The sequence below is a fragment of the Rhineura floridana genome, chromosome 14, assembly GCF_030035675.1.
Source record: "Rhineura floridana isolate rRhiFlo1 chromosome 14, rRhiFlo1.hap2, whole genome shotgun sequence".
In the NCBI taxonomy this organism is placed as follows: Eukaryota; Metazoa; Chordata; class Lepidosauria; order Squamata; family Rhineuridae; genus Rhineura; species Rhineura floridana.
This window is the reverse complement of record NC_084493.1, coordinates 3,025,570-3,041,620: the sequence shown is the minus strand read 5'-3', so window position 1 is coordinate 3,041,620 and position 16,051 is coordinate 3,025,570. Positions and strand designations below refer to the sequence as shown.

Genomic DNA, 16,051 nt, shown 5'->3' with positions numbered 1-16,051 from the left:
CAGCAAGGGTGAGAGCCAGTGCGGCATAGTGGTTAAGGTGTTGGACTACAACCTGGGAGACCAGGGTTCAAATCCCCACACAGCCATGAAGCTCACTAGGTGACCTTGGGCCAGGCACTGCCTCTCAGCCTCATGAAAACCCTATTCATAGGGTCGCCATAAGTCGGAATCGACTTGAAGGCAGTACACACGTACACAACAAGGGTAGGGAACTTCTTTCAGGACAAGGGCCGCATGCCCTTCTGGGCCACCTTGCGGGGGCCACATGCAAGTGGTGGGCAGGGCCAGAGGCAAAAGTGGGAGGAGAAACAGGTGTACATTTCACCTTTGTACAGTAGGCTAGTTTCTTCGCACACCTCGCTCCATCCTGCGTCGTGTGGCATCAGAGTTCAAGCCAGGCAAAATCACTTGGGGGGGGGCTGGAAAGAGGGTGTGTGGCTGGGGAGGCTGAGCCATGTGAGGAGAGTCCTGAGGGCTGGAGGGCCACATTTGGCCCACGGCCTGAGGTTCCCCACCCGTGATAGACAGATTTATCGTTCAGTCCACAATGACACAACTAGATAAGGAAGCCTAAGGTGTCCAAGACCACACACACACACACACATACTCACTCGCTCCTTGCCTCTGCAGTATGTAAAGTCTGTGTCTCCCCAACACCGGCTCTTCCTTCATGGGGTTAATACCTAGATAAGTACTGAGACTGTTTGTCCCTCGTTAATGAAGCACTTCAAGAAGGCTGGAACACAGCAAACCTCTCCACCACCACCGTGGAAGCAGACGCTCCCCCCCCCCCCGGCAAACCTGTGAAAGTGGTATCTTTTTAAAGACTCCTCAATACTTAACATGACTGTGCCTTACAATAAATAAAATGAGGCTTATACCATTTTCCCCTCTCCTGAAGCTCTTAGCAACAGCAGTATATATTTAACTTGGAAGGGGCGTATTTGCATTCTGTAACCGAGTCAGTCAGGCCCTGATCAGCCAGCCAGGGAAGTGATTTTCTGTAAAGATGGTACTGTAAGACTAGCAGGCTTTCTGCGCTGCTTGATTGCGTCTTGCTACCCCCCACCCCACTCCACCCTGGGACAGTATCCATATTTTCTTCCCAAGCCACGTCTGTGCACATGGTCTGTATGTGTGGGTGCCACCACTGGGTAGCCACTATCACCAGCTGGTGCAAGGAGAGACTCTGTGTGCTGGCCAGGGCTGACGGGAGTTGTAGTCTAGCAACATCTGGAGGGTGCCAATTTGGAGAAAGCTTGGATAGAGCAGCATTTTTTCACCTACTAGAACTCGGGTCTTCTGGTGAAATGAATTGGCATTGGATTGAGGACAGACAAGAAGAAAATACTGGTTCACTCAAATTGTAACTGGCTCATGGAATTTACATCTGAATATTAACACACATACGTTCTTAACCCTCACCCCCATAAAGATGATATTCACTGCTGTAAGAGGTGACAATGGTTTTTTAAGAACAGTATTTATCTGCATTTATATGCTCCCTTCAAGGAGTGTAAGGCAGCATACAAAGCTCCCTCCCCCGCCCTTTATCTGCACAACCATCCTGTGCGTTAGATTAGGCGGAGAGGATCGTGACCGGTCCAAGGACATCCAGTGAAATTCATTGCTGAGTGGGGCTTTGACACCCTAACCCTTGCATGGGGAACCCATGGCCCTCCAGGTGATGTTGGACTCCAACTCTCATCACCCCTCACCATTGGCCATGCCGGCTGGGACTGATGGGAACTGGATTCTGAAACAGCCTTTCCCAACCTTTGGGTCCCCAGGTGATGTTGGACTGCAACTCCCATCAGCCCCAGCCACCATCACCAATGGTTGGGAATGGTAGTCCAGCAACATCTGGGGACCCAAAGGTTGGGAAAAGCTGATCTAAAACATTTGGAGGACCACAGGCTCCTCGCCAGTGGCCTAACCACTACACCGTGGTGCCTCTGATAAGTCTGACATTCGTGGAGGAACGTGGGCTCTTCTCAGTGGTTATGGTGGCAAAATAGAACTTCCATGTTCAAAGGCAGCATACCTCAGAAATGCTGGGGACCAATGGGGAAGGGACTCTTGCCTTCACATCCCACTTGAACCTCTGGAAAGAGGATGCTAGACTGATCTAGCAGGGCTCTGCTTGTATTCTGGTGCTGTGTGATTACCATTGATTTGCAGTACATAGGAACGTAGGGTTCTACCTTACTCTGAGTCAGGCCATTGATACATCTAGCTCAGTATCGTTTACACTGACTGGCAGCAGCTCCCCGGGTTTTAGGCAGGGGGTCTCTCCCAGCCCTACTTGGAGATGCCAGGGACTAAATCTGGGACCTTCTGCATGAAAGGCAGGTGCTCTGCTACTGAGCCACAGACTTTGCCTGTGAAAGGAATTTGCTTCAAAAAATGAAAGTAAGATGAAAGCCTGTGCAATGGAAATTCTAGAGCGCATGGGAGTAACGGGGTGGGTGGGAATACTCTCCAAAGCCCACAGTTGGGTAATACCTTTATTAGGACCAACCAAAAAGTCTCAAAAATGTGCCAAGAGGGGAAAGAATGTTTTCTTGCATGCCATCACCTGTGAACCTTCAATGTGTCGTCACCGTTCAGGAGTTTATGGGATGAGCTATAGGAAATTGTAGCGCCCTTTACGCTCTCAAGTTGCGTGCAAGAAATTGTTCTGTGTGGCCTTTCCTTGCCTTCTTGAATCTCCGCTTTGGAGATCTGTTTGCCATTAGATTTCATCAAAAACATGGTCCAGCTGTTACTTTTGTTACCAGATTTCAAGCTGCCTTTTCCCCCCCGTGGGCATTTCAGAGTGTCTTTGACACGTTGAGGCGAAACATGATTAACGCTCTGAATGTTTAAACATTTCTTCTTATTAGGATGGTGGCTCCTTGGATCAAGTCCTGAAAAAGGCTGGCAAAATCCCTGAACAGATTCTAGGCAAAGTTAGCATTGCTGTAAGTATGTTGTTTTGGCATTCAGAATGTGGAATCGAAATGCAGTTGATGACGGCAGGTCAAGTCTGGAAGGCAGAGGCAGCTGGTTGGAAGCTTTTGCTTGAGGCAAACTGAAATGAGATGGACAACTGTGACTTGTGCTTCTAAATGTACTGTTTTCCCGTTTTAAAAAGATGGTCTTTAGAAAGGCCTGCATGATACAGGAGATGTGGCCCATGAAACCCCGACGTGATCAGAAGCCGTTAGTTGACTGTAGCAGCTCTTAGTTTGCATGGCCACTGCAGTTACCCACTGAGAACTTGTTTGTTGTGGTCTAATATCTCCCTCCTGTTTCCCAGCATATGATGCAACTTGGAGTCGGAGGGCAAGCAGGTGGGGGTTGGAGAGAGAGAGGAATAAGTGGTGCAAGAACGGACCCTCTTTTTGCTCTTTCCTGCCCCTGTATATCTGTCCCTTCCTCTTCAATCTCAAATGTTACCGACCCAGTTAATAAAATAACTTCCCAAACCTCCAAGGGGTTTAGGAAAAATAATATGAAGTGGTTTGCTAGGTGATGTTATGCTTGTATTAGGAACAAACAATCACACTTTTTTTCCTGTGAAAAACTGGTGGGATTGGGAAAATGAGCAACGATAACCTGAGTGGCATCATTCAGCGCTGTAGGATTCTGCTAGCAAGTGGAGCCAAATTGGTGGTTTGTGTGTTGTCCTGCAATCCCAAGGTCGTTGTAAAGCACAATCCATGCTTGGAGAACAGACTACCCAATGGGTGCTTCTCCCGTCCCCAATTAAGGAGAAATGTTGCGTTTTCCTTTGCTTTCATACAGTTTCCATTTCTGCTGCAATTTTTGTTTTAACTAAACCTTTGGTTTTTGGCTACAGGTCATAAAAGGCCTGACGTACCTGAGAGAGAAGCATAAGATAATGCACAGAGGTAAGGATGTATTGTTCTGTCTTCCTGATTGAGTTTATTCTGAATGCAAGTAATTGCTTCTGCATTCATTTGCCTGCACCAGGAACTTACGGACCTCTAGAAGTTGCTGAACTGCAACTCCCATCAGCCCCAGCAAGCAATGACCAAGGATTATGGGAGTTGTAGTTCAGCAACATCTGGAGGGCCAAAGGTTCCCCACACCTGGTCTACACAATTTAGTGGCATATACCTCTGTGTGTGTGTGTGTTGCACGCCAACTCATATTCGTGAACGTACAGAGGATTTGAGCCATTTCTGCTCACCTGGCTCAATTCTCCACTCAGCCTTGAAGGTCATTGAATGATCATGGGCCTGTCGCCATCCCTCTGGCTAGTGTACGTTACAGCAGTTTCCACCAACATGGTGCCCTCCGGATGTTTTGGACTACAATTCCCATCAGCTTGCAACGATCGAGACTACAACCCCATCGGAGCTGATGAGAGTTGTACCCCAAAACATCCCGAGGGCACCATGTTGGGGAAGGCCGCCTTACAGAGTTGTTGTGAGGATAAAATGGTCCAGGATAGGAAGGAAGAACCATGTGTGCTACCTTGGAGGAAGCATAACAAGCCCACACAATTAAACTTGCTGCTGTTTCTGGATGCAGCCGGCTGGCCGTGCTTTGAAACAGGATGTTGGACTAGATAGGCCCTTTTGGTCTGACCCAACAGTATCCTGGATTAGGAATCATAAGAACATGGTCCCATCTGCACTATTTAAAGCAGTATGATACCACTTTAAACAGTCATGGCTCTCCCTCCACACGCATGATTCCTGGGAACTGTAGTTTATTAAGAGTGCTGAGAGTGTTTAGGAGATCCCTCTATTCCTTTCACAGAGCTACAATTCCCAGAGTTCCCTGGGAAGAGGGATTGACTGTTAAACCACTCTGGGAATTGTAGCTCTGTGAGGGAAACAGGGGTCTCCTAACAACTCCCAGCACCCTTAATAGACTATCATCCCCAGGATTCTTGGGGGGAAAGCCAGGAATGTTAAAGTGGTATCATAGAGCTTCAAATGTGTAGTGCATACTGAACTGTTTACAGGGTCAGTGGAGGGGAGGGAGAGAATGGGCTTCATCTTCTTTATTTTTAGAAGCCTGACTTGTTTGTGCCCCTTGCTGCTTCAGCCTTGATAAGTTTAAAAGGTACCCTCAGGTTCATACAACGTATGTATTTTAAAAACCAATTCTCACCTCCAGGTGCAGTGTGAAATTTGCCTTCTCTGTCAGCTCACTGAGATGAGCTGCTGCTTCCCAGTTATTTAACAGTGATCCAGGTTTGTGTCCCAACACGATTCCTCCTTCACAGCTCCCCTGGAGCTTGACAAACCTGGAGATGGCTGTTTCCAGAAGTCAATATTCTAAAAGAGTGTTTGCATCTACTTGGCTCTTCCTGCCAGCCATTATTGAATGTTTGAGTAGTGGAAATCAATAGAACTGGAAAGTTCAGATGAATAGGAGATTAAAAGGCTAAGAAAAATGATTTGAAACAGCTAGAACAATTGGTTGGGTTGCTTGAACTGGCCTATTGATCCGGGTCGGCAGAACCAAGTGTATTGAAACTTTTGAACTTGTGACAGATTAGCTCTGTTCAGGGTAGAAGTCACAGTGTGCTGTCTAGTTAGGAATACAGCCTTTGTCATGTCCATTAATGTCAGTGTGTGTACTCTGGGTATGGCTGACTTACACAAAACTAATCTTCTCTGTGACTTTGGCTTTTAAAGGTTATTCTGGGTATTTTTAATAAGGAAAGGGTGACAGGTGATTCTGAGAAGAGGTTCCTGGGAGTCTCAGGGCTAGCTAAAGGAATGCAGCGCATTTAAGGCACAGTGAAGGAATTTCCCCAACCCCTGAATTTGTCAGGAGTTACCACAGCAGTGAATATACCAGGGTGCCTAACCTACGGCCCTACAGAGGTTGCTGAACTACAACTCCCTCTGTATTGGTGGTCGGTTGACTGTAAATAAAGAATGTTGTTGTTGTACAACTCCCATCAGCCTCAGCCACACAGCCAATGGCCAAGGGTGATGGGAGCTGTAGTCTGTTTTTTAATTACTTCATGTATGAATCGCCTCACATGAAACATCCCAAAGATATTAACAATAAACACATAAAATGAAATAAACACACAATACAAACTATTTCAAATCTCCAACTGAAAGGTTTGTTGAAAAAGGAATGTAAGCATTTCCCTGCTGGGTCAGGCCAAAGGAGGCCCATCTAGTCCAGCATCCTGTTATCACAGTAGCCAACCAGTTGCCCCAATGGGAAGCCCGCAAGTAGGACCTGAATGCCACAGCGCTCTCCCCACCTGCAATTCCCACCAACTGGTATTCAGAGGCACACTGGCTCTGAAAGTGGAGGGGGAGCATAGCCATTGTGGCTAGCAGACACTGGAAGCCTTCAGGAGGCGTCGAAAAGAGAGACAGCGGCTGTCTAATATGTAATCAAGAGACTGAAAGAACTGGGCATGTTTAGCCTGGAGAAGAGAAGACTGAGGGGAGATATGATAGCACTCTTCAAGTACATGAAAGGTTGTCACATAGAGGAGGGCCAGGATCTCTTCTCAATGGTCCCAGAGTGCAGGACATGGAATAATGGGCTCAAGTTGCAGGAAGCCAGATTTTGACTGGACATCAGGAAAAACATCCTAACTGTTAGAGCCATACAACAATGGAACCAATTACCTAGAGAGGTAGTGGGCTCTCGGACACTGGAGGCATTCAAGAGGCAGCTGGACAGCCATCTGTCAGGAATGCTTTGATTTGGATTCCTGCATTGAGCAGGGGGTTGGACTCAGTGGCCTTGTAGGCCCCTTCCAACTCTACTATTCTATGATTCTATGATAATAGGAGGGAGTTCCAAAGGGTAGGTGCCGCTATGCTTAAGGCCCATTTCCAACATCATATGGGACAGACCTCCTGATGCGACGGTATCTGCAGAACATCATCTCCTGCAGAGTGCAGTGATGGGTTGGGAATATAAGGGCTGAGATGGTCTTTTAGGTATCCTGGAATATACAGTTCACATTTTCCAAGTGGGCAGTGTGTCACTCCAATGCCTCCTGCCATGAGAGCAAAATGGTGAATATAGGAAGTGGCTTTGTACCGAGTCAAAGCGATGGTCCCTCTTTCCCAGTGTTATCTATTCTGCCTGGCAGCAGCCGTCCAAGTCTTCAGACAGGAGGTTTTTTCCAGTCCTGCCCAGAGATGCCAGGGAATGTACCTGACTGGCCCGCTTCAAAGGGAAATGCACGGCACAGGGTGGACATCGTGCTTCTCTAAGTGCCCTAAATATGCTGAATGGCGTTTGGATCTTGGTGCTGGCAAGGGAGCAACAAGGAACTAGCAGTGCATCTTGCATTAGTCTAATTGACTGCATTTACTTAGGCTCTTGGCCAGCTCTTGCTGCAGCCGTAAAACACTGGGTTGTTATGATGGTGGAAATGCAGGGAGGTTAAGCTAGGAGAAGCAGAACCTTTCATCCAGGAAGGCACAGGTGAGGATTGTGCCGGTGTGTTAACCAAAACTCAGCAGTGATGAAGAGGGCTGCCTCTTCTTCTCTTAGCTGTCACGGCCATTTCATGCACAAGCTTCAGCATGTTGCAGACCAGTGCAGATAGTGGTTACAGCTTGGTGCCTCCTGGCATTGAAGGGTGAGGGCTGCTCTGCCTGTTACACTTGCCACATGAAAATCTGTGAGCATGATGGCCTGGTCTTGCTGCTTCTCCATTGTGGGGAGCCTCCATGCTGGTGCCAGAGCTCTCCAGGAACATCTGGTGCTGATGTGGAGAACCCCAATGTCATGATGGCATAGGCTGTGTTTACTGGCCCCTCAACTCGCTGCACAGTGGGGGGTTGGAGGCACTCATCCCACTGCTGGCTTTACCTTCCCGTGTTTGAGTTAACATTTCCTTAAGGCCTGTATGCCTCAGGTAGCAAATCAGCGGTATGTGCAGTCTGTGCTCTCCAAGATAGAGGGGGTGAGAACCAATGAAGCCATATGCAGAACAGACCCAATGAAAATAAATGGACTTCAGTTCATTAATTATTTCAATGGATCTACTCTGAGTATGGCTTACATTGAATATCATCTAAGGTGTTGAGCTCATGCAATTCATCTACATTCTTTCTTGAGTCTTGTAGGCTCTCCTTGGGCAGATGGGAGTCTGACTCTCAGAACTCTGGGTAAAGCAGGAGGCTGTCGGAAGCGCTGAGGTAACCTGAGAAGCCCTCTTTCCAGCCCTGGTGCTCCTGTCACAGGGAATGTGGCCACCTCCACCACCCTGGAAGTGTGTTACTCAGAACTAGACAATAGTAGCAGAAGATGTTAAATGTCCAAAGAGGGCAGACATCCTCTCTGCTCCAGGGCCCAAATCATTTGGGAACTGGAGGTTCTTCAGTGGTGCTCCAAAGGCGTCAGGGTGAGCTAGCGCGATCCTAATCCCTCACCACTCAGTCAGTATGAATGTCCACATCGCGTGAGGGTTGAGTTAACACATGGAGGTGTTTCTGCGCGGTTGGTTTGCCACAGATGGGAACTCTGAAGCAAGAGATGGAGAGCTGTCATCTTACTGTTTTGCTGTCTGCCCAGTGTTGGATTTGCTGAAAAGCAATGTCTGTGGAAAAGCACCGAGTCCTGCAGAACCTTAAAGACAAGCGTGTTTATTATGGCGCAAGCTTTCGTAGACGAAAGTCATATTCATTAGATTATTGTCATTTTATTTTTTCCCTTATCCCACCGTTCATCCACATAAGCCCAGTAGATGCAACCAGCTTCATACGGCTGCTCTTCTGGGATCATCTATGGCTTGTCCTCTTTATATAGTGTGCACGGGGAGGTTTCTAAAAAGTAGAAGTGGGGAAGGAATTCTGGCCCCTTGATTATCCCCACCCCACAACAAGAAATTGTGGAAGGCTGCCCCTTCTGCTTCCTTCACCCTCCACCGCTTTCCGTGCCCCCTTTTTCTTTCTGCTTACTGGAAGAATTGATTGCAGATACGGCTGCTTCTTTCATGAGGCTTAATGCATAGCTAATGACTAGATAAGTGCTCTGTTCTACAGAGTGGTGTCCTACGCCTACAGCAGAGAAGATGAAAAGTATTGCTTCCAGTGCCTCAGCATTCATAAATAGTTTTCAGTTGCCTAGTTACTGACAGCCTTTATTTGAGGAAGCAAGGCTGTATACAGAAGCTTGCAATAGTTTGATTCAGACAACCACTTTTTTCTCCAACAAACCTGGTCTTCTGCAAAAACGAAAGACTTACTCGACCCCTTCGGTTATTCTGGTTTTGCTGGAAGAATCCAGCAGATCTAAGTTGACTGACGAAGTCCAATGAGTAATGGACCCCAGCAGCAAACATATTGCTCGTCCGAAGATGATGGCTTGATGAGCCCGTTGCTGGCTGGAAGCCTTCCAACAATGTAGTTTTGATTAATCACCCCATATCTTGGTGTTATGCAAATGTTTTGTCACTCGTTTGGGGGGGGGATCCCATGTCCATCATCTGTAGAGGCATCACTAGTTGTCCCCCAAGTTGGTGAGGCTCATTTGGCATCAACACAAATGCAAGCGTTTGGTGCCATCAGTCCAGTCCTGTGGAATGTTCTTCCAGTACAGATTCAGCAGACGCCATCTGTATTAACTTTTCAGCAAACATCTGAAAGCTTTCTTTGCCACCAGCCTTATGCAGACAATTAAGAAAAGCATTTTCCATAATAGCCACCTAGTGATCTGTTTTAATTTTTCTGTGGCTTTTATTGTATTATAATAGTTGTAAACTGCTTTGGGTTTGTTTGTTTTTTTGTTATGAAATTGTGGCATACGAGTATATTTATTACATCTGTTGAATCAGTCATCCACCTGCAAGGCACCAGGGTATATTTGCCCCTGATGCTGATGCTTGTTCGTGTATGTTGAAGGGTGCATGAAGACTGAAGATAGGCTTGGAATGTAGGTGAAGCGGGGCACTGAAATCTCACTCTGCGCATGTTGGCACACAAACAAACAGTCACCACTTTATTATGAGTTCATTTATTTATTTATTTATTTATTGCATTTGTATACCGCTCCATAGCCGAAGCTCTCTGGGCGGTTTACAACAGTTAAAAACGTTAAAACAAATATACCAATTTAAAAACACATTTTAAAAAGCAATTTAAAAACACATGCTAAAATGCCTGGGAGAAGAGGAAAGTCTTGACTTGGCGCTGAAAGGATAACAGTGTTGGCGCCAGGCGCACCTCGTCACAGAAATCATTCCATAATTTGGGGGCCACCACTGAGAAGGCCCTCTCCCTTGTTGCCACACTCCCAGCTTCCCTCCGAGTAGGCACCCAGAGGAGGGCCTTGGATGTTGAGTGTAGTATACAGGTGGGTTTGTGTCAGGAGAGGCGTTCCATCAGGTGTTGTGGTCCTAAGCCATGTAAGGCTTTATAGGTTAAAACCAGCATCTTGAATCGAGCTCTGAAACATACAGGCAGCCAATGCAAGTGGGCCAGAATCAGTTTTATATGTTTGAACTGTCTGGTCCCTGTTACCAATCTGGCTGCTGCATTTTGCACAAGCTGCAGCTTCTGAACCGTCTTCAAAGGCAGCCCCATGTAGAGCACATTGCAGTAATCTAACTTGAAGCCAGGTTATCCCTGTCCAGATAGGGGCGTAGCTGGGCCACCAACCGAAGTTGGTAGAAGACACTCCGTGCCACCGAGGCTACCTGAGTTGAATCCAATTAAGTCATTGAGTGAGCAGCATGACTTACGCAAGCCCTACAGAACTTCCCCCCTCTCCTGCCCTTGTGCTGCCCCAAATCTGCCGCTCCAAAGGATTGGGGAAAACCCCAGAGCAGATTTGGGGGGCAGGTGGGGAGAGAAAAGGGAAGCTACAGTGCGTTTGTGGAAGTTGTTCCATTCATGCAGTGACTGACTTGCATACAACCCTGTGTTGTAATCCGAGCCTTCCTTCAAAGACCGGGCCACTGATGGTTTCTCCCCCTTAATCCTTTCACAACAACCTTGTGAGGAAGGTTAGACCAAAAGAGAGAATCTGGCTCGAGGGTACCCAGTAAGCTGTGTTGCTGAACAGGGGCGGGAACCTCAGTTGAAAACAATTTCAATGAGTGATGCTCTGAGTTTATAGCTTTTGTCCCATAGCGCTCTGGGATTAGGAAATAAAGAAACAAAGGTGGAAAGCCTTGTCCCAGTGTGGATGTCTGTGTGATAAAATACTTTAGAAATTCATCTGGGAATTCTTGCATTGGCCGGGGAAATTGCTCTGGGTGATATGAAAACATTTGGATCCTACTGAGCTGAAGAAGGCTGTGCCGTGCAGAGTAAAGGCAGGGCTGCTGTCATTTCAGAAGACAGATTTTCCGTCCTGACGGTGCCATCTGGCCAAGCAACTGTAGCCTGCAACATAGGAAGCTGCCTTATACTGAGTCAGACCATTGCTGGGGTGCCATGATGAAAGACTGGCTGGCTGGGGCTGATGGGAGTTGTAGTCCAAAACATCTGGAGGGCACCAAGTTGCTGAAGGTGGATGTGAAGGGTCAGGAGCCCTGCTAAAGAACTGTTCTGTAGTGCTATAAAAGGGGAAAGAATGTGTATAGCCAGAGTGGGGGCCCTTTGCCTCTCCAGATGTTGCTGAACTACAACTCCCAGCATCTCTTGCCATTGCCTATACTTCCTAGGACTGATGGGAGTTGTAGTTCAGCAGCATCTGGAAGGCCAAAGGTCCCCCAGTCCTAGTCTTCAGGGAAGCATTCTCTCACACACAATTTTCTTTGTTACTTTCATGGTTTGATTTCAGACCCCCCTCATTTCATTTTATGTACAGTATATATAAAAATAAATATTGTCCATTCACTTTTTTTTTATTTCCCTCCCAGATGTTAAACCATCCAACATTTTGGTAAACTCTAGAGGGGAGATCAAGCTTTGTGATTTTGGTGTCAGTGGACAACTGATAGATTCAATGGCTAACTCCTTTGTGGGCACAAGGTCCTACATGTCCGTAAGTACAGCTGATGATGATGATGATGAAACTGTGATAGCCCAATTCAGTCAGGACCAAATGCCTGCGGAGGGAGCAATTCCACATAGGAATTTGTGTCCTTGTGTAGATTCCTTTTTTTCATGTGCGACAGTTGCACGTTTATGTGCTTTGCAGTTGTGTACAGGCAACAGACTGACGTGTGTACCATTAGCAATGCTAATTTCTACCCAGGAGGATTGCAGCTTGGTACAGTTATGATGAATGTTACTAGGATCAAACCAGGACTTTATGGTTTGTGAACTTCAGGCGCAGATGGAGGTAGGACTCCATGGTTTGTGAACTTCTAGCACTGCTAGGGGTGGGAGAGTGAAAACTCAATTGAACTTTAGTCCAGAGCTGAGTCTGGCCAGTCTGTTTTGCCTTCCTTGAGACTTTTGTTTCCAGGATCAGTTTCACTGGGAGCTAGCAGGAGGCAATGTTTGTTCCAAGTCGAGTGCCACAGAATTTCCTGCAGCATGGAGGTTTAATAACAGATGGCAGGCCAGCAGCAGAAACTAAAACTGAGCATTGGCAGTTCCCTTTAATATTTATGGAGTCCTCAACAGTTCAACGTTCCTGAAGGCTTCTGGGTCCCATGGGCTTCCAAATCCTTGACCACAGCAAAAAGCAGAACAAAAGGGTCTGACTGAACAAGCCAAATCAAATTGCTTCATCACATTTGTTTCTTCGTCACACTTCCCAGGCTATGGATGAAGGGGTTTGCTCTCATTTACGATGCAAATGTCTGCGGTCTCAGGTTTTTAGATTCATTTTTATTTCATTTTTGCAATGTTTGCATGTAGCCAGAAAGACTTCAAGGGACTCACTATTCGGTGCAGTCGGACATCTGGAGCATGGGGCTGTCCCTAGTCGAGATGGCCATTGGCAGGTATCCAATTCCGCCACCGGATTCGAAGGAGTTGGAGCTCATGTTTGGCTGCCCCGTCGGGGGCGACTCGCCCATCTCTGAGACCTCCCCCAGGCAAAGAACTCCAGGCCGGCCAATGAGTGGTAAGAGAACAGCGGTTGATGCAATCTGGGTTCAGGGATTGGGAATGCGAGGGGGAATACATTTTCGCAAACTGCCTTAGCTTGATACAGCAAGCATTTGAGCTTCACCAAGTAAAAGAGAAATATTCCAGAGATTCTGCAACCTACAAAGAAAATTTGCAAATACAACATGAGAATTCATAGTGTGTTATCAGCAAGTTGATCTTATTTATGCTGGGTTTTTCTCTTTCCTTCCCCCCACTTCTTGTAGTAATCTTGCCCTCTTCACACATAGTCAATTTCAACAACACTCCCCCCCCCCGCTAAGGGAGGACCTTATTGAGAAGACATTTAATGCCACCACGGAGTGGTTCTCTGGTTTCTATACAGGAAGTAAACATTCTCTGTATGGTGAATCTTTCGGTAGTAGTGGAGAGGACCTTACACATTATACTCCCCTCAAAATAGGAGTTGAGACTCTTACTGTTATTATTTTCTATTTATTTATTTATATCCCACCCTTTCTCCTAGTAGGAGCCCAGGATGGCAAACAAAAACACTAAAAACACTCTAAAACATCATAAAAACAGACTTTAAAATATATTAAAACAAAACATTTTAAAAACATATTAAAACAAAGTATCTTTAAAAACATATTTTTAAAAAAGGTTTAAAAGCATATTAAAAAGCAGTTCCAACACAGACTGGGATAAGGGCTCTACTTAAAAGGCTTGTTGAAAGAGGAAGGTTTTAATTAGGCACTGAAAAGATAACAGAGATGGTTCCTGTCTAATATTTAAGGGGAGGGAATTCCAAAGGGTAGATGCCACAACACTAAAGGTCTGCTTCCTGTGTTGCATGGAACAGACCTCGTGATGCAGGACGCCCTCATCTGTAGATCGCAGTGATCGACTGGGTATATAAGGGGTAAAACGATCTTTCATGTGTCCTGGTCCCAAGATGCATAGAGCTTTGTACACAAAAACCAGAACTTGAACTTAGCCCAGTAGTAATGGGCAGCCAGTGTGATTCTTTAAGCAGCCGGGTGACATGTTGGCGATAACCTGCCCCAGTGAGCAGTCACACTGCTTTTTGCACCAGCTGCAGCATCCAAACCAACCTCAAGGGCAGCCCCACACAGAGCACATTACAGTAATCCAGCCTGAAGGTTGCCAGTGCATGGACAACAGTGGTCAGGCTGTCTTGGTCCAGAAATGGCTGCAGCTGTCTTAGCCAAAGCTGGTGAAAAGCACTCCTAGCCACTGAGGTCACCTATCATTTTGATAGTGTTTTATGTAATCCACTTCGAGATTTTTGTTGATTAAACAGTATATACATCTTGTTACGAGAAATAAAAATAAATAAATAAGGCAAAAAAAAACCCTGCACATGCTTCTCCTTGAGATTAATTATGACAGAACCAAGAGCATGTTTTTAAATTCAGAGCTTTTTCTGCAGACGTGGCTACTTTCAGATACCGAGGGAACCTCTTTGCTTCCTATTTCACAAATACATTACTCTAACCAAGGCAGCCTTTGTGCTGGCTGGGGTTGATGGGAGTTATAATCCAAAACATCTAGAGGGCATCAGGGCTTTTGCTGAATCCTTCAGGACAGGAAGCAATCAGCTGCGTAAGAGCTTCCCAACAAATTATATTACTGGAAGCGAATGGCAAAAAGTTTTCCCGTCTTCCAAACTGGCAAACTTTCCTCTGTGCTAAATTCAGGGGGCCCCCATGGAAAAGGGTTGCATCTGAGGACACGGGGCCTTAGAAAACAGCACGCCGAAAGTCTTTTGCTGGCTGTAGCGAACCAGCAGCTGTTTGAGGCAGGAAGGGGCCATTTGCTGCTCAGACATTCCTGACAAGCTATGCTGGCTGGGGCAGATGGGAGTTGTAGTTCAGCTGGCACCAGATTGGGGAAGGCTGAACTAGGGCATGATATACCTGGCTACTTCCAAATGTTTCTGGCAGACATGTAACATTGAAATGTTTTTTTTAAAGCAGTAATCCATAATGAGGAATTCAGTGCTCATTTCATAAGCAAGTAAGATCTCGACTTAATTTTGAATATTTTGAAACCACCGTTAAGAGATCTCTTTGGGGATAATAAAACTTACTGGAAAAGTTACAAACAGGGAAAAAAGTAAAAAAAAAAGTGAGACATCTTATTAACTTCTAACCTCTGCTGTGGCTTTTCAGCTTACGGTTCGGACAGCAGAGCCCCAATGGCCATATTTGAACTCTTAGACTATATTGTCAATGAGGTAAGCTCTGTTCCTTGGCATTTGGGCGTTTGTGGGTTTTGCAAGAGGGGAACGTGCAAGTGCCTGGGAAATATTTGAGGGTCGTAAGTAGGGTTCAGACTTCACCTCATCTCAGGGTGGATTGATCATGAATTCAACATGCAAATAGAACTTGCCCTGTCCTGGACATAGCTGAGAGTAGCAGGGGCAGGTTGTGGAAACTCTCCTACATTGTGCACAGTTCAAGCAATTTTTACAACAGGGTGGGGAATCTGAGGCACTCGCAGCCTCTCTGTCTGGCCCTCAGAATTCTCCCCAGGCCCCGCCCCCTCTCCTGAAGCCACTCCCCTCCCTGGACCCACGTCAGCCCCTGAGGGGTCCTTCCATTCCAACACTCCCCTTGCTTGCCTGGACAGAGGGCAGAAAAGTAAATAAACGAGTGTGGATGTGGAAACTTGCCTACTGTACAAAGGTAAAATTCACATTCGCTGCCCTGCCCACCAATGGCGTCTGGCCCTTGGAAGGTGGCCCAGAAGGGAATGCAGTCCTCAGGCTGAGATAAGTTCCCCACCTGTTTCATGATCCAGATGACTCAAGTGAAACCAGCCTCAAGGGGGGGGGGCTTCTTCCCCACAAACCTTGTCACATTTGGGCCTGGGAGGAATTCCTTGCAGAACCCCTTCAGTAAGTCTCTCCCAATACCCCTCCGTCAGTTATTAACACTCTTCCATTTGCCCTGGAAAGAGGTGAGGAGAGGCACCCTCCTGGCCCTAAAAGCGCCAGTCAAGCCACACCTAAAAGATTGTACTCCTGGAGCCACTATTATCTGGCAAGCTGCTACCTTTCCAGG

The 16,051-nt window shown here is 46.6% G+C and overlaps 1 protein-coding gene across 1 annotated transcript in view; it reads left to right on the top strand.

Annotated features, from left to right (window-relative positions):
* MAP2K1 (mitogen-activated protein kinase kinase 1) overlaps window positions 1-16,051 on the top strand; it is a 46,048-nt gene that overhangs the window by 26,837 nt on the left and 3,160 nt on the right. The window contains exons 4-8 of the mRNA XM_061595128.1: window positions 2,886-2,963; window positions 3,845-3,896; window positions 11,822-11,946; window positions 12,771-12,978; window positions 15,158-15,222. Coding sequence (XP_061451112.1) covers window positions 2,886-2,963; window positions 3,845-3,896; window positions 11,822-11,946; window positions 12,771-12,978; window positions 15,158-15,222 — 528 coding nt within the window. The remainder of the gene's footprint in view (window positions 1-2,885; window positions 2,964-3,844; window positions 3,897-11,821; window positions 11,947-12,770; window positions 12,979-15,157; window positions 15,223-16,051) is intronic.